This window comes from Cebus imitator, unplaced genomic scaffold, assembly GCF_001604975.1.
Source record: "Cebus imitator isolate Cc_AM_T3 unplaced genomic scaffold, Cebus_imitator-1.0 Scaffold9, whole genome shotgun sequence".
Classification (NCBI taxonomy): domain Eukaryota; kingdom Metazoa; phylum Chordata; class Mammalia; order Primates; family Cebidae; genus Cebus; species Cebus imitator.
Genome location: NW_016107324.1, coordinates 12,773,229 through 12,798,258, shown reverse-complemented (window position 1 = coordinate 12,798,258; position 25,030 = coordinate 12,773,229). Strand labels below are relative to the sequence as shown.

General features: G+C 46.6%; 1 protein-coding gene across 1 annotated transcript; it reads right to left on the bottom strand.

Moving 5' to 3' along the window:
* Nucleotides 1-962: 962 nt before the first annotated feature.
* On the bottom strand, nt 963-24,376 carry TGM7 (transglutaminase 7). The gene is made up of 13 exons (XM_017546416.2): nt 24,351-24,376; nt 15,082-15,264; nt 14,345-14,590; nt 13,613-13,731; nt 11,220-11,348; nt 10,959-11,136; nt 8,507-8,645; nt 6,556-6,659; nt 5,894-6,136; nt 4,299-4,625; nt 3,783-3,943; nt 1,539-1,672; nt 963-1,293 (listed from the first exon to the last, which is right to left on the bottom strand). Exons 1-13 carry the CDS (start codon nt 24,358-24,360, stop codon nt 1,134-1,136), a joined length of 2,133 nt encoding a protein of 710 aa, XP_017401905.1. The 5' UTR covers nt 24,361-24,376; the 3' UTR covers nt 963-1,133.
* Between the last annotated feature and the right edge of the window lie 654 nt (nt 24,377-25,030).

Here is a 25,030-nt window from a genome sequence, read left to right as displayed (position 1 = left end):
CAAATTATCTAAGATTAGCAGGAATAATTTTGGAACCACCAGAGAAAGAAATACCAAAAAGTGGCTCCCTCTGTCCTTAAAATAACGAAAAAAAAAGACACAAAGGAGGCTGGGCGAAGTGGCTCACGCATGTAATCCCAGCACTTTGGGAGGCTGTGGTGGGCAGATCACCTGAGGTCAGGAGTTCAAGACCAGCCTGGCCAACATGGTGAAACCCCTGTCTCTACTAAAAATACAAAAAAATTAGCCAGGCATGATGGTATGTGCCTGTAATCCCAGCTACTCAGGAGGCTGAGGCAGGAGAATTGCTTGAACCCAGGAGGTGGAGGTTGCAGTGAGCTGAGATTTCGCCATTGCACTCCAGCCTGGGCGACAGAAGGGAAACTCGGTCTCAAAATACACACAGACACACAGACACACACACACACACACACACACACACACACACACACACGAAGAGAGGCTGAGAGTTGGGACGATGGAGAAGAATGCAAGATGAGGGTGAAGGCAGGAAGGCAGGGACCAGGGAGAGCAGGCGAGCCATTGCTAGACAGCAGCCAGCTATGCAGTGCTTCCCAGTCATCCTGTCTGTCAATGAACCCATGTAGAAAGGTGGCTGCCTGTGCCTCCTAGGATGCTCTAGGTTGGGGCAGAGCAGTCCTGCTGGGCAGCTTCTGGCCACTCAGCATGGGATCACTGTCCTCCCAGCACATCCAAGCCACCCTCCCCAGGCCTCCCTCCATCCTCTGCCTGCAGGCTCGCTAAGACAATGTCAATGGAGAGACCTGGGATCCTTAATTCCAGAGAGGCTGCTTTAGAGGGGATAGTGGTGGGCTTATTTTGTGTTTGTGGCTCCTAAGGGAGGACAGAAAGCACAGGAGGGGCAGGGAGGGCGCAGCCACACAGGTGGCAGCCAGGCCAAGAGGACCAGCCAGGAGCAATAAGTGGCTCGAGAATGCCAGTGATCAATAAAGATGTCTTTATTGTCTCTTCCCAAAGCGTCTTCAACAGAGCTTCATTCATTCCCAGACAGACTGGAGAGAGGATAGAGATGGAGCCATAATGACAGGGTCAGGATTAGAAAGGAGCAAGGCGGGGCAGGGGTGACAGGGTGGGTAGCCACAGGGCGGGGCTCAGGGAGCCCCAGGTGCAGTGACGAAGATGTCCTTGTAGCCTTTGATCTCCTTGACCTCATTGCTGCTGATGAGAACCTGGAGCTGGCGGGGTCCGGCTTTGGTGGGGTAGAGGTCCAGTTGAATTTGGAGGGTGTGTCCAGCCACCAGAGTCCCAAGGCTGAAAGTCAGAAAGGGCCTATGAGAGCCTTGAGGAGTCCTGCCTGTGGGGAGGGTGATCAGTTCCCCTCTGGATGGGTAAGAAGCTCCTACTAGCCACCACCTCTAAGCTCAGCCTTTCCTGAGGAGGGTGAGAAAGTGGGGGCAGAGAGGCACTGCACAGGAGACTGAGGAGAGTCCTGTGATGCCACGGGGCAACGCTTATCCGAGACCAGCACAGGAGAGGTGGGCAGAAGCGTCACTTACTCCTTTGCTATCTGCCCATCGATGAGGCCGCTTCCCTCCAGCACCATCATGCAGCTGCTCAGAGCCACCATCAAGTTGTTGGTGAGGGTGATGTGGACTCTCAGTGCCTTGCCCACCTCAGCTCTCTCAGACACCTGTGTGGAGAGAAGTCAGCAATCCCATGCGCAACTGGCCTCACTTCTGCACTCTGCTTCAGTTAACCCCCAACTCCAGGTACCTGGCGACCACCAGGAACTGCCGCTTAGGGCTAATATGCTATGAATATGAGCTGAGAGTGTTTGAGATGAGCACATACAAACACCTGTCTTAGGTCACAATACTCCAAGGAGCCACCGCCAATCAGAAATTGCCACCAAGCTGAAACCTGTTTCCCTCCCCACCATCTAGTTCAAGATGCCCACAAGATGTCAACAGAAGTGCCAGCTCCAGTGGGTGGGTGGTGGCTACTAGGAAGGCTGTGTTAGAAGGATCCTGAGGACAAAAGATCACAATCGATTCGTGTCTAACACAGGTGTGGGATAAGGAAGTGGTGTCATATGTGCCACCTATGTGCCATCAGTGATATCATTCTGCCCTTAACATTCATCACAGAGGAAATAATGAGGCCAAGGTCCCACGATGTGGTAATGGCAGAGTCAGGACCTGACCCAGATGTCCCAGACCCTAGCCCAGGATCTTTCCCCACACTGCTGCATCTTCATCAACATCAGCAGGACATACACTCAAGTTTTTCCTGGTGTGTTCACTGCTGTGCCATGGCGCAACACCGCCGTGGCCTGTGAGTGGGAGGCAGGCATCCTCCCTACTTGTTTCTGGAGCCCCTGTGTCTAGAATGGTGCCGGCCAGATGACGGACATCAGTAAACACGTGTTGAACTGAAATGAGCTCTGACCGCCCACATCATACTAGGGTCTTGTCCTGGCTGGGCCAGAAACTCAGGGAAAAGGAAAAACATACCTGACTTGTTTGGGGTCCAGGCAAAAATACCAAGTCCCTTGCACCCTAATGAGGGTGTCAAAGTAGAACAGGTTAAAATAACTGTCATCTTCAGGTCCCTTACTGATGGGGACCAATTAGCAACAGACTTGGCATTTGCCATGTTTGCTTCAGGTATAGGGCAGGGCCCTGGCTGCAGCCCCAGGCTTGTGGCTGCACTTGCAATTCTGTCCACACTTTGCCCCAGCACAGAGGCTGCATGGCGTCAGCTGGCTGACAGCCTGACAATGTGCTCAGGTGAAAACTGGAGGGTATGTCAGCTGATTTATGGTCCAGCGTTGCCCAGTTCTCATTTGTGGTGGGGAGGGGGGTGCTGTTGGGGAAACCTCCAAGTACAGGGCCAGGTTTGGACTAGGCAGTGGGTAAGTCTTTCCGAGTGGGAGGGGCAGGTGGGGAAACGAGGCTTTAGGGAAGGAAACTCTGGTAGCAGGAGATGGGGAACGTGCCCACACTCTTCCATTTGCCCTTCCTTCGCCTGAAATTCCTTCTTTGTGTAATGGCCTGGCTGGCTACCCAAGCATCTGAACTCAAACTCTGAAGCTCATTTTTCATTTGTTTCACTCTTTGTCACCTCAATCTTGTCAATATTCACCTTTTTTTTTTAATTTTTGAGACAGTATCACTCTGTTGTCCAGGCTGGAGTGCAGTGGCATGATCTCAGCTCACTGCAGCCTTGATTTCCCCAGATTCAAGCAATTCTCCCACCTCAGCCTCCCTCGGATCTGGGACTAGAGGCATGCACCACCACATCAACTAACTTTTTAAAAGCTTTTAAGAAGAGACAAGGTTTCACTATGTTGCCCAGGCTGGTCTTGAACTCCTGGGCTCAAAAGATCCTCCTGTCTTGACCTCCCAAAGCACTGCAATTACAGAGCTAAGCCACCACACTTAGCTGGTGTTCACTGTTTGAATTTGACTTTGTGGAGTCTCTAAATCTGTCGTCTCCATCTCGTAGTCACTGCCTCTCTTGTCTCTGTGCCTTTGCAAAATGATTTCCTTACTTAAAATGCCTTCACAGCCGTCTCATTTCTCTATACAGCTTCCTATGCATCCTCTGAAAAATAGTACCTCCTTTGAGAAGCCTTCAGGCCCCACCCCACACTGATACAGAGCACAAGACCATACCACACTGTGCTGAAGCCATCAGTGTGGTATGTGAGGTGGGGACAGTGTCTTGCTGGCTGTCCCAGCCCCTGGATTGGGTGCATCTGAGAGCCTCTGAGCCCCGACCTGTGTCCAGACACCTACCTCAACAGACAAGTGGGGAGGCTCCAGAGAGACATCTTTTAGGACCAGCATGGACCTCCCTGTCTCTTCAACCTCAGCGATGCCAGACACACGGATGAGCTTTTTGTCCGTCAGCTTGTTTCCGTAATTGCTGTAGGGCAGGAGGAGCGGCCACTGTGTCTCTAAGCACATACAAAAGACACCATGAGTCCAGGACATGGGGCAGAGAGAGAGGGGGGACTGTAGATGTGAAAGAGAAAAAATTAGAATTTTCATGTGAGAGGTAAAAGCGTGAGTGTGTGTGTGAGAGAGAGATGGACAGTGTTCCACCAGGCACACACTGCCCCCAGGGCTCACTTCTCCGGCTCACCTGGTGGGGTGGCATCAGAAGTGCAACAGCTGGCAGCTTCACCACCTGGAATGTGTGTGTGTTGGAGGAGGGCGTCTCTGTGTGATAGGGCTGGGCCCGTCCCACTGTATTCATGGCCCCCCAGCTCCCCTCCCGTAGGTGGCTTCTCAGGCCTGCCTCACACTCACCCTTCCCAAAGTCCAGGTTCAACCGCACCGTGTGCCTCCAGAGGGGTTTCTGGGTGCCACCCCCATGCAGCAGGGCCTGTGCACAGAAGCGCACCACCAGTGCAATGGGCCCCCAAGGGTGGGTGCTGTCTGGCACCCTACGGATACACAGCAGCAGCTGCAGGTCCTGGCCCCACTGGGGCATCCTGGCCAGGTGAAGCTGCAGCTGCACTGGCTGATTCCTAAGATCCCTGGACTCCAGGAGATCTAGGAAGGGTGAAGAAGCTCTTTGGGGGCCCAGCATTTTCCGAGAAGCCTTCATGAAGACAGCTCTCTCCTCAGAGGATCCTGCAGGAGGGAGAGGCAGGAGAGGCAAGCATGGAGAGGGGTAGAGAGGACCGGTGACTTTCCTGGGACAATAAGGCACAGGAGTAGCAGCTCAGGGAGGCAGCCTAGTGGCGCAACTGAGGTACCACTTGCTGGGTTCAAATCCTTGCTCTGTCTCAGTCCTTTAATCTCTAAGAGTTCAGTTCTGTCATCCGTAACCCAGGGATAATATCTGCTTTCCTTATAAGGGATTCCAAAAAAGCCAGGCTAAGTGAGTTGCTGGCTGCAAGCACTCAGCACTGTTCTCTGCCATCACTATGGCCACCACCAGTGGTGGTCTTCACTCACCACTGCTGGTCTGCTGGAGAGACTGTCATCATCGTCATGAAGCCAGAGGCTTCTCTCCTGGACCAGTATCCCTCCAGCTAAAATATATGCTCGAAACTTATAAACAAAAGAGCTTCATCTCTTGCCCATGGGGGCTACTCAACACAGGCTTAACCTGAACTTACCCCCATCTGTGGACTTCTCTACAGCAGTTGCTATGTGCCAGAGGCACTGTTCCCAGTGCTTTCTATGAATTCACTCATTTAACCCTCACAACAGCCCTCCAAGGGACTGTTATCCCATTTTACAGATGAGGAAATGGAGGCACAGGGGTGGTAAACTGTGTCCAGGCTTACACAGAGCACAGGAGAGTCCTGTTTAGTACTCAGGCAGCCTAACTCCACACACGCACCCTCCATGGGTGTGTCCACCCCATCCACAGGCCCCGGGGCCCATCCTCCCACCTCACCACTCCCCTCGCTACCACCCCTCCTGCCATGGACATAGGGAGACAGTGACACCACTCTGGGTGGAGTTAAAATACAGGACATCCAACAACATTTGAATTCCAGATAAACAACAAACGATTTTTAGTATAGTATGTTCCATGCAATATTTGGAACTTACTTATATATTAAAAATCATACCCACTTTGAATTTCAGATTAACAGTGAATACTTTTTAGAATAAGTATGTCACATACAACATTTGGGACATACACAAATAAAATATTTGTTTATCTGAATCTATCCAGAATTGAAATTTGAATGGGCATCCTGTTTTTTTATTTGCTGGTAACCCTACCCAAGGGTCATGTGCCTGGGGTCCAGGAAGAACCCCTAGGAGTTTGCCATGAGGAAGAGGTGATTAGATGGTGACGCTTTCAACTTGGAGCCATCCCAGCTAGGGGGCAGCACAAAGAAGCTTAAACCAGCCCTCTCCCCAAATTCCCAGCCTGGCACCTTCTGGGTACTTGTAGGAGCTGGTGATGCTCTGGCGCTGGTCTGACCCAACCATCTTGGTGCTGATCTCCTTCCCGATGGAACTGGTGTTGTGGGCCAGGATTTCCTGGGCCTGGCCATCCCCGAGAAGCCAAATTACTTCATCGGCGTTCACCTCGGCATACACAAAAGGGGTGTCATAGGCCAGGTGGACATCCCCTTCCCTGATGGCCTTCACAGAGGCCGGGCCACAGCAGAACAGCCCTGTGGAGGCAACAGGCTACTGATATGGGGGCCAGGGGCAGCTGGCTGTGGCTGTGGGAGGTGGAGGTGGGATGGGCAGTGGCACTGCTGACCCTCACTCTTGGGATATCTTCCAGTTTACCAAGTACTTTTGTTCCCATTAATTCATCTGACCCTCACAGCCACCCTGTGAAGTGGCAGCGCTCATCATCAGCTTTTCCACTTCACACTAAGAAAACAACTGAGGCCCAGTGACCCATCTAGGTGACACCACTGTCAATGGCAGAGTTAGATTCCTGATCGGAAGCTGCGACAGCTGGGACCTCAGGAATGGGGTGCAGTGGAAAACGCTACTCCTCCCTGACCTCCTGCTCCCATGGCCAGCCACCCTAATCTGCCTCCCCACAGAGCCAGGGCCCGTCTTGGTGGTCTTCACTCACCACTGCTGGTCTGCTGGGGAGTGGGGTCCAGAACCTGCCACCCGTTGTATCCTGGCGGGAGATCTTTCCGGATCATCCAGCACTCATTCCAGACATGGAAGTTCCTGCAGGAGGGAGTAAGGAGACAAGGACTCGTGTTAGCTGAGGTTTTGCCAGGTACCAGGCACTATAGGGAGTGATTTATATCATTGTTTCTTTTTTTTGCTTTTTATTAGGAAGTAATTTCGTACTAAAAGTCACAAGAATAGTACAAAGAACATCCATCTACCCAATTCATCTGCTGTTAACATTTTGCCCCATTTTTTTTCTTTCAGTGTGGACATATGAATAGATATCTACACATCTACACTCCAGTGTTTATTTCCTAAGAATAGAGATCTTCTCTCAACCCCTATATAGTTCATCAACTCTAGCACATTGGATATTGATGTGATGCTTTTATCTAATTTACTGTCTACATTTTAATGTTGTCAGTTGACCTAATGATGTGGTTTAGAGCATTCTTTTCCCACGTGGTACGGGATGCTGTCTGTAATCACATACTGCATTCAGCTGCGCAGCTTCTCATACGCCTTGATCTTGGAACAGTTCCTCCACCTTTCTTTTGTTACACTGGGATTTTAAAACACTCTCTCACTTTCTTTTTTTATTTTTTTGTAAATTTAAGGGGTACAAATATGGTTTTGTTTCATGGAGATATTGCCTAGTGGTGCATTCTGGGCTTTTAATGAAAACAGTCTTTATTTTATTTATTTATCTTTTAAAACCAGAGCGGCCCCCATTTTGGGCTTGTCTGACATTTCCTCATTATTAGACTCGGGACATGCATTCAAAGACAGAACTGTACCTAAGTTACATATTCTCAGATATACCACTACTTCCTGAATCAGAGATGATTCAGCCCTTTAGGAGTCTAACTGTGGATCCCAGGCTGAAAAACCCTCCTTACCAGCATTGATCTCATTGCACCCTAGCAATCTTGTGAAATCGACATTATCTTCATTTTACAGACAAGGAAATAGAAGCTCAGAGAGGGAGGGGACTCCTAGGACAGCAGCTATTTCTCACACAACTCAAAGAGTCTCACCTGGAGGCTGAGTGCGGTGGCTCACACCTGTAACCCCAACACTTTGGGAGGCTGAGGCAGGTGGATCACCTGAGGTCAAGAGTTTGAGACCAACCTGGCCAACATGGTAACACCCCATCTCTACTAAAAATACAAAAATTACCCAGGCATGGTGGTTGGGGCCTGTAGTCCCATCCACTCAGGAGGCTGATGCAAGAGAATCACTTGAACCCAGGAAGTGGAGGTTGCAGTAAACTGAGGTCATACCATTGTACTCCAGTATGGGTGACAGAGCAAGACTCCATCTCAAAAAAAAGGAGTCTTACCTGGAAACTGGCTGGAAGGCTGGAAAAGAAAAAACAGGAAACCAGATCTGGGGATAGAGCTAAAGACATAAGAACCAGGAAAAGACACCAAAGATACACAAATAAAGGGATCCACAGAGATCACACACACATGCACAGAAGCAAGTGGGGTGGGGAGAGGAAGAAGTCAAGAGAAACAAGAAGATGTCTACAGAAGCAGCCAGTCCAGGCTCTGTCTGACTTCTTGGAAAATAGAATGGTACAAATAGAGACTCAGAGAAGGAAGAGGAAGATGAATAAAGATTTTTGAGGTTAGTGTTCAGAAGACACCTAGCTAGTCATTTGGTTGAGGCCTCAGAATGTTGTCCCATTGTTTTCTATCTCTGAAATGAGTTTAATTTGATGATGTAATTAACCAGAACAACCTCCTGGGTTGGGGAATTCTCTTCTTCTCTGAGTATCAGCAGCAATGTTCTGGGCAATCTTGCAATATTGCCTCAAGAGCCAGAGAGAACCAGATCAAAGTTTTCCTGCTTTCCCTGGGACAGAGCAGAGATCTGTTCAAGACAGTGCCTCTCACCATATTTTGTCTCGTTTCTGAGTTGACAGCATCTCTGCATTTCGGTCATAGTACGTGTCGATGGTCAAGTTCCTATCCACGTTGTGTGCGGAACGGAAACTGGAAACAACACGAGTTGGAACACCTAAGCATCTCATTACTAAAGAGAAAAATAAAGTATAGAGAATCACTGAGTTCATCTAGGCAGAATTATTGGTTTTCCATGCATAATTTCTAACTTTCAAGCTGGAGAAGAGAAAGCCAAGACTCTTACGGAACCACATGAGTAACTCCTTTATTCCCAGAGAATCACACCCAGTCCCAGAGCCTGCTTCCCCATCAGTGGTCAACATCCCACAAGGAGAAAGGAATCATTTGAGGATCACTTAAAACAACAGTTAACAATAATCCATTTTATCATTTAGCAGTCTTTCCACTAAGCAGCTTTCCAAGTTAAAAACAGAGAACCTAAAACATTTAATAACTAGAAAGAAAAAATTTAAATTTTTAGCACCGTGCTTAGCTATTTTCAAATGAAAAGCTGTGTGAACTTTGGTAAGTTGCTTAACTTCTCTTGTCCTTAGTAACCTCATGTCTAACAAAATTAACCAAATGATTATTAGTTCCAAAAATTTTTTTAACTTTTATTTTAGGATTGAGGGTACACCTGAAGGTTGGTTATATAGGTAAACATGTGTCACAGGGGTTTGCTGTACAAATTATTCCATCATCCAGGTATTAAGCCCAGTACCCAGTATCTTTTCTGCTCCTCTCCCTCCTCCCACCCTAGTTCTGAAATTTGGGATCTGTTACTCTACTTAAAGATAAGAGGAGGTATGAAAAGATAAGGGGGGAGATATGAAAGAAATTAGAGAATGGATAGAAGGACAAGATAGACTTCTAGAGACAATGGAAGCCGTCAGCAGAGACAAGGGGAAACCAGAGGCAGCAACCATCTTTAACAAGGCAGCAGCTCCCTCTTGTGGCTTCTCATGATACTGCTATAAAGGCTTTTAAAAACTGAGTTAAGATTTCACAAATCTAGTCACAAAGTGTAGACATTACCCCAACACATACACACACACACACACACACACACACACACACACACACACACCTGCCTGCCCAGAGCCAGATGAAGTCAAGAGCCAGCAAGGGCCAAGTGTGAACTTGGGGGGACATGCATCCCGACATCTGCCAGCATGGCGAGGAGTTCGGAGAGGTTTATCCCACTCCTCTCCCTCCCAGAAGGGGCAGACAATGCCCACTGAGGCTGCCAGGAGGATTACACAGCTTTGAAAAGTAAAAGGACTATTGAGAGCATCCAATCCATTTGTTTGGATTCTCTGAAGAGCCCCCAAAAAGGCTGACTGTCTACAGTCACCTGTCCACTCACAGCACAGCTCCTGGGCTTGTCACAGATCCATAGCAGGTGTGGGAGCAGCACCTGGACTGCAAGTGGCCAGAAGAAGCTTGGCAGGGGCAGCTCCCCCAGTGCACAGTGGCCCCAGAACTCAAGGGCCTGGAAGTGGGGAGAGGCTTGGAAGTGGAGCAGGGTGGTGGACCTCATCCTTCTCCTACTCATCCCAGGCCTCCTCAGTAACACCTACCTGGCCACAGCCTGGGGACTTCTCAGCCCAAGGGACAACTGGGAATACTGAATGCCAGAATAGTCCCAGCCCCATTTCACACCTGAGCAAAGTGAGGTCACTGGATTCAAACACTCAGATTTAAACCTCCTCTGTGTTTGCAGCACTTATATATAACTGCCAGGCTCTGCCACCCCTCTCCAAAAAGTCTCTGCTCTTGTCTTTGGCACCTGTCTCTGTCCTCTTCATTCTCCTCAACTCAAAGTCACCCTGTTAGTTCAGCAAACGTTGATCAGGCACCACTCCCTAATGTAGCAGGACAAGCCTGTGTAAGGCACTTTGGCCTGGCAAGGGTGAGACAGGCAGTCACCTCAGCATTCTCCATCTTCCTCTCATCTTCACAGATAATCTGCTCAACAACTTTGCACTGAATTGTAATAACTGATACTGCATAAAACATTGATATTCTTTAAGGGTAGTCACCAAAGCAGAAAGTCTGTAATGATAACTGCTCAAGGATCTCTTGGTGAAGCAAGAGATCTGTCTATGGGTGAGGTCAGCTATCTCACGCCATCTGCTTGCACCTGCCCCCATGCCAGGCTCGCCTCAAGCTGAGATGCCAGAGCAGGTGGCAGAAAGAAGCCATTTGGTCTCTGCTTCAGGACTACAAGCTCCTCTATCCAGGTGACAGTTAATAATAGTCTGACTGCTCCATCAAGGATACTGTGCAGTTGATTGCCACAGGTCAACCCCCCTCTCACATAAATGCACAGGATCCCTTGAGACTGTATGGTGTGCTGGTTCAGGGCCTGGGTACCCACCACCCCCAGCTGTGGGGCCATGGGCAAGTAATCACACGTCTACATGAGTGATCTTTTGCTCACCGGTGCACATAACAGATGCGAAGACCCAGCACTGTCCATACTTCACAGGCTGCCCGCCCCTGGCTGACCACTGCCGTAGGATGGCCACGCTGCCGTTCCACTCCAGAGGACTGACCCCCTTGGAGTAGTCCTCACCCCAGTTCCCCTGCAGCACGCCATTGTCATCATTGCTGTTGATCTGCACAGGACAGACAGGTGGGTTTCCACAGTGCCCGGGGAAGCTCAGACTGTCCTCAGACAGCGGGAAGCATCCATCCTTACCATGGCACTCACCACCCTGCACACGTACACCACGTCATTCCTCTGGGAACAGTCTTTGGCCGGGTTCTTTAAGTAATACAGGTTCTTGTTCAGGATCTCAAAGCAGATGTCTATGATGTCCTCTTCAAACTTCCAAGTGATTTTGAGGGAGAAAAAAGAGAAGAGCAAATGTCTAGAATTCTGAAACTTTAAGTCACTAACAGACTTTTGGGGATGGCATGTGTATGGGGATGTAAGGGGGGCACACTAAATATAAGACAAAGTCCTGTCTTTGAAGAACTTGTAAATCAAATTGGGAATGTATTAGGTTTGGAATTCTGAAAAACTAAACCGTGTTGGTCTGACGGAAAATAGAAATAGAATTTGGAGAAATCCCTGTTGACTGAATAGATGAGAGAAGGTTTTGGTACCAATGGACTTTGCTGGATTGGGTGAACAGGAAGAGAGGAGAGTGGGGACATTTACCTGAGGTCTTTGAGCATGGTGGGCATCAAGGACTTAGACGCCTATCTGGAGGACTTGAAGGAGCAGGGAAAAGATCAGAGCAGAAAAAATCTAGAGATCAATGTAAGGCCAGGCATGCCAGTCTTGAAATCAGGTAGAGGAGCTCAGACTGGATGCTGTGTGCCCTGGAGGAGCCAGGGTAGGCTCAGGATAGACATGCACAATGTTTGTCTCAACACTTTGGCTGCCAAATGCACAGGTATTTTTCTCAGTTTCAAAGAGGGTCACAGGTCGCCATGGTTGGAGAATGGGGAAAATGTGCTCTCCTCAGCAAGGCTTCCGCCACCTCTTCCCTTCTGGAGTTTGTGGACAGGATTGAGGTGGCAGTGGGAGGGAGAGAGAAAACGCACCTTCAGGGGTTGAGAGTGGACTCGTTTCCCAGAGCCAAGGTCCCCCTATGTACACTGACTGGATATTTGATGTGGTTAAAGAATTACTGTTCGTTTTTTTTTTTTTTTTCATGTATTGTGATTAAGTTTTTCAGAAAGTTATCTTTTACATGACTATATTCTGAAGTATTACTGGATTATATATGCTGAAGTGTTACCGGATTAAATGATATGTTATCTGTAATTTGCCACAAAAAAAAAAAAAATTGGCGGGCACAGTGGCTCATACCTGTAATCTCAGCACTTTGGGAGGCCGAGGCGGGTGAATCACCCGAGGTCAGGAGTTGGAGACCAGCCTGGCCAACATGTTGAAAACCTGTCTCTACTAAAAACATAAAAATTAGCTAGGTGTGATGGCATGCACCTGTAGTCCCAGCTACTCGGGAGGCTGAGGCGGGGGAATCGCTTGAACCCGAGAAGTGGAGGTTGCAGTGAGCTGAGATCTCACCACTGCATGTCAGCCTGGGCAACAGAGTGAGACTCCATCTCAAAAAAAAAGAAATCTAGCAGTAAAGTGAGGAGTAGGGGTGGAGGCAGAGGAGTACAGACCAGGGATGGACAAGATTTTTCTGTAAAGAACCAAATAGTAACTATTTTAGCCTTTGTAGGCCATAAGGTTTCTGTCTCAATAACTCAATTGTGCCATTGCAGCATGCAAGCAGCCACAGACGATATCTAAATTAATAAACATGGCTATGTTGCAATAAAATGCTATTTGTGAACACCGAAATTTGAATTTCATATAATTTTCACATCACAAAATATTATTCTTTTAAAATTCCTTTCAACAATTTAAAAATGTGAAAACTATTCTCAGCTCATGGGCTAAACAGGCAGTAGGCCACATTTGGTCTGTGGGCTGTAGTTTGCAAATCCCTGGTATTGAAACAGACACAAGATACATCGATCACTATTAAAGCTGAGAGGTGGGTACATGGAGATTCATTACAGTAGCCTACTTTGATTATGTTTTAAGGTTTTCATAATAAAATGTTACAAACTAAAAAGGGGGCTGGACGCAGTTGCTCACGCCTGTAATCCCAGCACTTTGGGAAGTTAAGGCAGGTGGATCAGAAGGTCAGGAGTTCAAGACCAGCCTGGCCAATCTGGTGAAACCTCGTCTCTACCAAAGATACAGAAAATAGCCAGGCTCGGTGGCAGACACCTGTAAGCCAAGCTACTCAGGAGGCTGAGGCAGGAGAATTGCTTAAACCCAGGAGGCAGAGATTGCAGTGAATCAAGATCGCACCATTGCCCTCCAGCCTGGGCGACAGGGCAAGACTCCATCTCAAACAAACCAAAACAAAAACAAGAAAGACATCCACCCCTTCCTTTCTTGCCCCTCTCACTGGATATGAAGTTGGCCCAGCACCTCACACCCTTGCCTGTGTTAGTGGCTGTCCATGAGGGCTGTGTAATATAACAGCCTTACATAACAGGGTTGTGTAAGGACCAGCCTTAAGGAGCCCATCCTAGTCCCACATCGGGTAATGGTGTTACCTGCCCGTAGTTCCATGGCCAGGAGGTGATGAATCTTTCATGACCCTTATAAACAAAGCCATAATCTCTCATGACATACTCCTGCAGCAGTATTTCACTTGGCAGGTAGACGTCATCCTCTGAGCGTTAAGAGTAGCGGAGGCGGCAAAACCCCAAACCAAAAAAACAGAGTAATGAAATTAAAAAATAGTAAAGTCAACATATTTCTGGAAAACAGGAGGAATAGTCAATGGGTTGATAGCAACAGTAATTAAGACTGGACCCCCTTAAAGGTCTACTATGTGCTTTTCTAGAAGCCAGAAATACAATGTATACCTTAAAAAAACAATGATCTTTTCTTGATTGTAAAAGTGACTGATTATAGAGTGGCTTATTGCAGAGATTCGGAAAATACAGACGGGCGGGAAGAAGACAATGGAAATTGCTCATTCACACTACTCGGAGACACCCACCATTACATTTTAGTGTATTCTAGCCACTCTCTTTCTGTGCACACATACTTAATACAATTAGAATCATACTAGGAAATATTCCAGTGTTTTCACATAACATCACACCATGAATACTTTGCTCATGCCATTAAAAATCTCTGTAAAGATTATTTTTGTGAGAGCACACAATACTATATTGCATAGCTATGGGGCGATTTATTTTCTGGGCTTTTTCCAAAGAACCTCACAGAGCCTTCCCATTGGATCAGGTTATCCTTACAAGCTGTGAGCATGCTCCTACCTGCACTCCAAGGGTTAAAAAGTAGGATGAAAGTCCCCAGCAGGTGAGTCACACTGTGACCCTGGCCCCGAGAGATATCTATCTTCAGAGTGTAATGGCCAATAACTGCATTGGCTGGTGTGAAAAGGGAGACTTGGAGAGAGTTGGAGTCAGTGGTGAAATCAGAAGCACTCCAGACATTCCCAGGCCGGACCCGGGTGAGGAAGAATGTGGCTCGGGTCCCCAGCAGCTCTGATGGCTTGGGTCCTGTGTAGGAGAGAATGATCCCAAAGTGAAGCTCAAAAAACCTGTGTGGTATATGATTCCAGGGGGGTTGGAAGGACCGTCACCTTCTCCCACCACTTGCTAATGCTTTTGGCTTTTACTGCCACTGGGAGTCCTCAGGCAAACCATTTAAGATGCCCAGGCCTCTGTTTTTTAATGTGTTAAATTAGGATCATAATAGTATCACCTGAAAGTCTTGTCCTGGAGATTAAATGAGCTAATGTATGTAAAGTTTTAGCACAGTGCTTGTTGCGTATCTACAGGTTGGCTGTTACTGCCACAATCCCGGTTTGCCGAGCTGACCAAATCTCTCCTTAATAGCACTAACAGGGTCCTGAGCATGAGGGGCCTGGGGCTCCCAGGACAAGAAAGTGGAGGGCGGCTCAAGTAGGAAAGGCAGGGGCCCTGTAGGCAGACTGTTAATGCTGTCATTTTGAGGGACCCTGCAGGGCCTTGGGGCAGGGGAAACTCACCGGTTTCAGCCACAAAGGTGATGTGATCGGTCTGGGACTGGAAGGGTCGGCTGAAGCTCAGCCGGAGGTGAAAGGGCTGGCCGCGCCGCACAGTGAGCCGCTTGACGCCCATCTCCTGCGTGTGGTGCTCCTTGTTGTTTCTGGAGCTCTGCAGGTCCACAGACTCGAGCTGCAATGTTGCCACTAGGGGAGAGGAGGGGACAGGTCATGCCCGCCCACAACTCCCTGGGCTCAGGCATCCCCTGACGCTTCTCAGTCATTTTTGGGAGGTGCAGGGGGTTGGCGGGAAGGGAGGTGCTGATCCTGGTGAGTTCCACCTCTGGACCTGGAGCCACAATGATCAAGGATTGCATCCCCAAAAGGGAAGCAACTCCAGATAACCGAAACTTAACCCCTGAAGAGCCGCTGCATGCTCTTAACTATTTGTTGACAATCTTTCTAAAAGTCACTCTATTCTCCTACTGATATAAGAATAAACATACTAGGATTTTGTATGAATTAAGCCAGTGGGCTGATTGGAGACTGAGACTTCAGCAATAGGGCAAGCCCCTGCTTTGGGATTCTGAAGACTCTCTGGGTCACTTCTAACTTATTCCTGGCTTCTCAGCCATTTCTAGGTGTATGAGGAGGGCACTGCGTGGTTCCTGTGTGCGCACACCTGCTATATGGTTGTGAAACTCTCATAGCACAGTGGGCAGTGGACGGGCTCTGGACTGACACAGCCCCAGGTCTATCACCTGGGCTGTGAGACCTCAAGCAAGCCCCTTAAGGTCCCTAGACATCAGTGTCCTCATCTGAAAAATGGAGACTATTGTATTAGTACCTCATAGAGTTCACATGGGCGTTAAGTGAGGATGTCCGTGGAAGGACCTTGGCATAGTGCCAGGCACAGAGTAATCACTCGGTCATTATTACTCTTTACTGGTAGAAATCATGAGGTCTTGGATTACATTTCTTTTGCTACATTTGCTGGCAATGTTTATATTGCATTTACTGTCAACAAAAGTTCATTCTTTCCCCTAGTAGTACATCAGTTTATCTCAGCAGTTCTCAACCGGGGAAATTCTGTGCCCTGGAGGACATTTGGCCACGTCTGGAGACATATTTTACTGGGAAGAGACTGCTAAGCAGCATCCTAAAGGAAAAACTTATGTTTGCTCCCAACTAGTTTTTGTGCCGTTTGCATTTTGAACTTCTACAGAGGTTCTTTATGTTTTTGCATCTTTCCTACCTATCTTGACCCTTTTTTTGGTTGTTTGTTTGAGACACGGTCTCACTCTGTGGCCCAGGCTGCAGCGCAATGGCATGCTCCTGGCTCACTGCAGCCTCAGCCTTCATCCTGGGGTCAAGTGGTCCTCCCACCTCAGCTTCCCCAGTAGCTAGGACTGCAGTTGTACACTATCATGCCCGGCTATTTTTTTTTAATTTTTTAATTTTGTACAAATGGAGTCTCCCTATATTGCCCAGGTTGATAGATCCTGATTTTCAGACATAAATGTTTTACTTTTCCATATGTAGACTGGCTAAACTATCTTCCAGTCTTCAGCTGAGTAGTCAGTAATAAGCTGATCCTAAGAATTAGGGCTTAAGTTGGAGGTCAGTGGTGTATCATCAGCTCTTTCCTTCATGTTAACACTGAGCCATTAATAAATACTCTTTGGGGCAGGGTGCCATGGCTCACACCTGTAATCCCAGCACTTTGGGAGGCCGAGGCAGGTGAATCACTTGAGGTCAGAAGTTCGAGATCAGCCTGGCCAACATGGCGAAACCCTATTGTCTACTAAAGTACAAAAAGTAGCCAGGCGTGGTGGTGAGCGCCTATAATCCCAGCTACTTGGGAGACTGAGGTGGAAGAATTGCTTGAGCCTGGGAGGTAGAGGTTGCAGTGAGCCAAGATCGTTCCATTGCATTCCAGCCTGGGTGACAAAGTGAGACTCCATCTCAAAAAAAAAAAAAAACACTCTTTAGGCATGGTTGTTCAACTGCTGTAACTACATATAATCTTTGAATAAAGCTGAACTCAGTGTTTTTAAATTTCCTTCACAATCTAAAATCAAATCCAGTTTTCATGTTTTTCATAAACATGTCAAATGTCTGGCTAAAAACAGAATATGCACAACGATCCCTTGATCCGCCTCTTAGTAACAATCTTGTAAGGCAGATTCAATAAAGGTGAATTACTGGATCAATTGGTACAAATTTGTTAAGCTCCTTGATGTGTTGGGGCACTTAAATAGATATGTTATTAGAACCAGAAAATTCAGAAAAAGATCTAAGATGGATGCCTTTTGATCATTTAACAGCAATGTTTAAACTTCAGTTCCAACTCATTTTGTAGTTTATGAAATCAATTTAGAGAGAGGTGGCAAGTAATAAGAAAAATTGAATAGAATAGAAAACATACAATGCATCACACATAGGAAGAACAAGGACAATTTTAGGTGTAGCTGGGTCATGATATAAATCATGGATCATAGTTAAAAGTCAGAAAGCAGCTGGCCTAGATCTGGTTGGAAACTGGTTGCATCTCATTTGTTCCTGAGCCTGAAGTTTTCATAGCAGGACCACGGAGTCTTCACAGAAAGCCTCTTCATCCCATACACAACTCCCATCCTGAATAATCATGGATCCAAAAGAGGCAGGGACACACAGGAGGGAACAGGACTCAGGGCAGACTTTTCCTGGCTGCTGTTTGTAGCTCAAACCATAGTTCCTAGGGGCAGCCAACTCAATTTTTCCCTGAGCAAGTCTTCCCTTAGTTTGGGGAAGAAAGGGGAGGAGGAAGAAGGAAGACATCTTCCTCTCCAGATGCCCAAGTCGCAGTCCATGGAGAAAACTCATTCTCTATTGGGCATTCAGGTTTTCTTTTTCATTCCATTCCACTGAAGTACTTCTCACATCAAAAAGACGATGATTTATACAACAACAGGAAGGGTTTTCAAGAGGAGGAAAAGAAGCCAAAAGGATCAGGAAAACACTTAACAAAGCAGGAAATCAAGCAGAATCAGTTAATAAAAACATGTCAGCACCCACAAGGCCTTTTTGCCTTGGCCAGAGTCCCACTGGAGTTAATGGCATGAGTAAGATGAGAGCTAAGCTCCAGCCACAAGACTCCTGGCACTTATTTGACTAATACAAAGACAAGGGTATAAAAGGATCAAAACATATCCTGATGTATTAACAGCCTTTTAAGAAAAAGGAGACGGCTGGGTACGGTGGCTCACACCTGTAATCCCCGAACTTCAGGAGGCAGAGGCAGGTGGATCACGGGTCAGGAGTTCGAGATCAGCCTGACCAACATGGTGAAACCCCATCTCTACTAAAAATACAAAAATTAGCCAGGCATGGTGGCACGCGCCTGCAATCCCAGCTACTCAGGAGGCTGAGGCAGGAGACTCGCTTGAACCCAGAACGCAGAGGTTGCAGTGACCTGAGATTGTGTCACTGCTCTCCAGCCTGGGTGACAAAGAGAGATTCTGTCTCAGAAAAAAAAAAAAGAAAGAAAAAGAAAAAAAGAGACATTAAAACAGCTATCTGCCTAAGATGAGCTCTGCGACGCAAAGCTCATATCCTCTGACACCAAACCCAAGACAGCCCTGCTCTAATGCATGCCTCCGTCTTTCCATTCGGGTCTTGGCTCAGCAGTAACTACTACACGGGGGCTTTCTTCAGCCACCAAGCATGATGCATTACTTCCCACCATGTGGTTACTTGTTATCACAACTCCCCTCTACTTTCTTCAAGGCACTTAGTATCTAGAATTGGTTCCACAAAAGCAAGAGACCTCAGCCATCTTTAAATGCAGATCCCCCTGCCTAGAAAGGAGCCTGATGCCTAACGGCAGATGCAAGGGTAATGTTCATGGAATACTTACCACATGCCCCGCACTATTTAGAGCATTTTACACGTCTGAAATAATTTATGTCCTCACCACCCCTCTGAAACGGAGCTGTTGATATTGTTCCTGACATAGAGGAAGGTGCTGGGTGGAGATAGGATTCAAACCCAGGGAGGATGGATCTCCAGAGCCTGCCCCCTTAACCTGCACAATCTCTGCTGTCCTGGTGACATTTGCTGAATGGATAGACACACATGTGCATGAGGTTCAAGGAGAGTCATCTTGCAGAAAAGCACTGGGGATGAAGGAGATGGAAGGGGACAGAGCCTGTGAGAGCAGCAGGGCCAGGATGAAGAAGGGCTCAAGCCCCGGCCAAGATGCTGCTGCTTGATTCAGTAGTCATGGGTAGATCTATCCCTGATGGGAAGAAAAAATGTTACATCTTTCTGAGGGCAATTCATCAATATTTATTACAAAATAAAAGAAAGCAGCTGGGCGAGGTGACTCAGGCCTGTAATCCCAGCACTTCAGGAAGCTAAGTTAGGCAGATCATGAGGTCAAGAAATCGAGACCATCCTGGCCAACATGGTAAAACCCCATCTCTACTAAAAATACAAAAATTAGCTGGTTGTGGTGGTGCACACCTGTAGTCCCAGCGACTCAGGAGGCTGAGGCAGGAAAATCGCTTGAACCCAGGAGGCGGAGGTTGTAATGAGCTGAGATCGTGCCACTACACTCCAGCCTGGGGACAGAGCGAGACTCCATCTCAAAATAAAGCCTTAAAACATAAATACCTTTTACCCATGAACTTCTCATCTAGGATTTTTTTTTTTTAATAATAATTTGTGGCCAGGTGCAGTGGCTCACACTTGTAATCCTAGCACTTTGGGAGGCTGAGGTGGGTGGATCACAAGGTCAGGAGTTTGAGACCAGCCTGACCAACATGGTGAAACCCCATCTCTACTAAAAATAAAAAAAATTAGCCAGGCATAGTGGTGCGTGCTTGTAATCACAGCTACTCAGGAGGCTGAGGCAAGAGAATTGCTTGAACCCAGGGGGCGGAGGTTGCATTGGTGGAGATTGTGCCATGGCACTCCAGCTTGAGTGACAAGAGCGAGACTCTGTCTCAAAAATAAAAAAGGAAAAAAAATAATAATTTGTGTACAAAAATTAAGCATAAAAATGTTCAGTGCAACCCAAATATCTTACAATAGGAGTTGGCTACATAAACTTGATTGCTCTCATCTGACGATTCCAACTTGATTCCAACAAAGAGGGCATCAATAGCAACCAAAAAATGGAGCAAAGATTAGAGAGAAGTCATTCACAAGACATTAGAAAGGAAGTTGTTTTGAAAATACTAAAAATCAGTATGTACAGGTTATCTTTAGGTGGTAAAATTATCAGAAATTTTTCTCTAAATTTTTTGGCGTTTCCCAAGCTTTTACTTTGAATATTTAGGCAAAGTGCTACTTTGACTAAAGGCAGGCTTTTGAGCAGGAGTGGCAGGATCAAAGCTTTACTTTAGGATTAATTCGGCTGTGGCATTTATCCCAGACCAAAGGGGAAGAAGACAAGGATGTGGGAAGGGCAGTGAGATCCCTGTCACAATGAACCAAGCCAAAGGCTCATAAGGACCTAAACAGAGGTATTGGTAAGAGGAAAAGAAGGACCACTCTATGTGTGCAAGGCGCTGGCATCCCTGGGCATGTGGCAAGCTAATAAATACTTATTGAAATATTTTGACTTGCAGGACTTCCTAAGCCCCAGCTAGGGTGGATGAAGAATGGGTTCAGTTAAAGGAATCAACCGCCAACAAAGTCCCAAGCAGTCAGGCTAGTGGGGAGGCCGGAATGCTGCAGGTGGAGACGATAAAGGGCAAATTCTATCTAGTGCAGCTGGCAGAGAATTGGCACCTGCCACAAAATGCCAGGTGGACTCACCTCCATCCCTTCTTTGTTTCTGCATTTATTCTACCTTCTTTTCTCTTTCCACTTCTCATTATCGTTGTCCGTTTTTAGGACTTTTACAAATACTTTATTCTTTTTCATTTCTTCCCTTCTTAAAAAATTTGAAAGAGTATAATCTGTGTGAGGGCATATGAAGAGATTCCTATATGAGATTACTGCCGTGTTTTGTGCCTCTTTTAGTGTGCAAGAATAAAAATGTCTTATTACTTAAAAGTTCAAGTCCAAATTCCTTAGCCAATCATTCAAAGCCCTCCACAACGTGGTTCCAACATATCTCTCCAATCTTACTTCCTTCTAGCCCATAAATAAACTGCTTCACTTGTACTGTGGCCTCCAAATAGATCATACTCATATCTACCTCCGACAGCTCCTGGCCCTTCCCCAATCTCTTTGTCTCCATTGTACCCACTCTTCAAACAAAACCCAGCAGCCACTCCCCCACAAAATCCTTCCCAAGTATTTCAGAACATAGGGGTATGTTTGCACTTGCAACAATAGTTGAATATCTAGCGAATGTTAACTAAGCGTTCTGGAACTCCAGGCTTTACATGAATCATCTCCTGCTCTCCCTATAACTACCCAATTAGATATTATCAGCCCCACGTTACAGATAAGTAGGAAGATGATTGGCAAAGTTAAGTAACTTGCCCGGTGTCATCTATTTAATTAAGTGGCAAAATTGGTATTTAAACCTAGACAGTTTGACTCCAGAGCCTAGTTCTTAACTTCTGGCAGGCGGTACTGGTCTGAGGGTTTTCAAACTTTTTTTTTTCCTAGTAAGTGAGTATTGTGCTTTCTTCAAGTGAAAACATAGTAAAAGACCTAAGAGAAACTTCTTTAGTGGGAGAACCAGGCAGGGATTCTGCCCACCCCCAGGCTTCTCCAAAGAACACAGTAAAAAGCACAGCTCCCTCTCAGCCTCCTCATTCTAAGATGACAAGGAGGACACAAGCCCTCAGGTGGCTCAGCAGGTCAGGACAGAACCAGCTCCAGGACCCACTCGATCTGTCACCCTGTTCTGCAATTTCCTAGACTCTGAACCCCTTATTATTCAGTTAATTGCCTACTACTCTGGTGTTTCTTTGAAACATTATTTTCATTTAATGGTGTCTACATGATTAACTATATTGCTGATTATTTACACCCAGTACCCAGCAATTCAAATAGCTGCTGGCAGGAAAAACTGTTCTTAAGCTGGCTGCACAAGTTAAAATCTTAGGTCTTTTGCCTCTTAGGTAACAAAGCATTGCGATTCATAATATATAAAAGTGGCTATAAACATCAAGAAGACAGTCTTGCTATAATAACTGCAAGAAATGCAAGCTAAAACAATCATGAGATTCTTCTCTGATCCATTCAAAAATATTTAAAAGAATAAGAATAACCTATTTTGCTGAGAGCATATGGAAATGGACTGTCTCATATCCTGATGGTGAGAGTGTACATTTACATAGACTTTTTAGAGACAATCAGTTGATATCCATCAAAACTTAAAGTGGATATTGCTTTGATCCAGCAGTTATTCTTTTAGAAATCTTACATATAAAAACTATTTGCACATGTATGCCAAGCTATATCATCAGAGACATCATTGCAGCACTGTTTATATTAGAAACAATCTAAATTTCCATCAATAGGAGATAGTAACAAACTAAGCTAATGCAAATTAATAAATTCATTAAATAAATTGTGCTTATATGTCCAGAATGGAAAATTATAATCATTACAAATTTTTGATAGATCAATAGGCACTGACATGGAAAGATTTTTAAGATATGTGATTATTTTTAAAAAGCAAATCATCAAATAATATATACAATATAAGCACAAAATTGTTTGTGCAAAACAAATCATTTTATATAATCTAGTTTTATTTGGAAGCAGTTGATTAAATGCTAATGGGGCTTTCCTATGGGAGAGGATCAGGATTGAAAGTATATGGGTATGTAAAAGGGAACTTGAGCTTGTTAAAATTCTGCGTGAATTTTTAGCTTTTTATAACAAGTATATATTTGTGTGTATTATTTACTTAATTAGAGTATGCAATTTAAAAAAATAATATAACTGTTTTAGACTTACTCTAGTTGGGGATAGTAAAGGGGAAAAAGATACCCTAAAATATAGCCCTATAGTACCCTGGAATCTAGCATATGACAAGCTTCTTGAGCCATCTCTATCAAACCCTGGCTGCATTTTAAAACCATTTATATCTCGAATTTATTTTTTGTTTGAGACAGGATCTCACTTTTTCTCCCAGGCTGGAGTGCAGTGGCATGATCTCAGCTCACTGCAGCCTTGACCTCCCAGGCTCATGCAATCTACCCGTCTAAGCCTCTTAAGTGGCTGGAACTGCACACGTGTGCCACCATACCTGGCTAATTTTTGTATTTTTAGTAGAGACAGGGTTTCGCTATGTTGGCCAGGCTGGTCTCGAACTCCTGAGCTCAAGCACTCCACCTGCCTTGGCCTCCCAAAATGTGAGCCACCATACCCAGTGTGAGACACAGTGCCCAGCCACTGGAGCATAATACGTGCTTTAGAACATTATTGTAAGAAATATATGACTGAGTATGGTGGCTCACGCTTACAATCCCAGCACTTTGGGAGGCCGAGGCGGGTGGGTCACCTAAGGTCCGGAGTTCAAGACGAGCCTGACCAACATGGCAAAAGCCCATCTCTACTAAAAATACAAAAAGTAGCTGGGTGTGGTGGCGTGCACCTGTAATCCCAGCTACTCGGGAGGCTGAGGCAGAAGAATCCCTTAAACCTGGGAGGTAGAGGTTGCAGTGAGCTGAGATCATGCCACTGCACTCCAGTCTGGGGATCAGAGGGAGACTCCATCTCAAAAAAAAAAAAAAAAAAAAAAGAAAAAAAGAAATACATGACCCATGTTTAGTGCCCTACCTGGCAGGCCCCGTGCGACAGCCAGGCTGGTCTGGCCTGTGGGCGCCTGTTCTTCTCACTCCCAGTAGAGGAGCAGCAGGGGTTCTGAAGAGATCCAGAAAGGGGCCTGAGCTCAGGGCTCGGGGGAGCAACTCTGAGTGAGGCCCTGAGAGTCAGGGGAGATGCTGGATGAGGAAGAGGTCTAGGGTCTGAGAGGGGTCCCCAACAGCTTCAGAATTTGAGCATAGAAATAGCCTCCCAAGCACCCAAGGACACCTGGTGGCAGGGGCCAAGCTCTTTTGGGGGCTCTTCAGACTTCCCAAGGCCATTCCAGACCCCCAGGTTTTAAAGAAAAAGCTCTGCACTGCTTCAGAAAAGAAAACAAATGGCCATAGGATGTGTGCTCCAAGGTCCAAATGCAAATGGGGAAGTGGGAAGAAGGAGCTAAACTGCACAATGAGCCACCAATCATCAATTCAGTCTCTCCTGTCTCTTCCCTTCGTCCTCTACCCTCTCCAAACTTCTCCCCTCTTTTGACTTAGTACCTCCGAAAAGGTTAGTCGATTCCCAGTACTCACCCTGATCCATCTCTCTCCTTCTCCTGTCGGCCGCGGGTTTTCAACCAGTTAGCAGCACGATTCTAGACCTAATTGCCTTGTGAGCCTTTAAGGTCCTTCCATCCCTGAGTAAGGCGGGGCTGCCACTTCCTCCTCCTCCCACTCCTCCTCTTAAATTTCCCGTTGTTCCAGGTATATCTTGGCATAAGGAAAGGAGCTTCTGACTTAAGCCTTGTAAAAATGTGCTGAGAGATTTGTTTCTGTGGCCTCCTTTTTGAGCTGAGAAGACTCCCAGGTGATGTGGATGGCAAAGCTTAGCTTGAAGCTGTTCCCTTGTGCCTCTGTCACTTCAGGTCTTCGGACCCGATTTGATCTAAGCCAGCTCAGTCTGGCTTCCCCTGACCATTTGTGTGTTAAAACAGGGACGGGTAAGAGGAAGGTCATAGAAAAAGAGTCATGAGGACCCTTTTCACAAGATGGCGCCGAAAGCGAAGAAGGAAGCTCCTGCCCCTCCTAAAGCCGAAGCCAAAGCGAAGGCTTTAAAGGCCAAGAAGGCAGTGTTGAAAGGTGTCCACGGCCACAAAAAAAAGAAGATCCGCATGTCACCCACCTTCCAGCGGCCCAAGACACTGCGACTTCGGAGGCAGCCCAAATATCCTCGGAAGAGTGCCCCCAGGAGAAACAAACTGGACCACTATGCT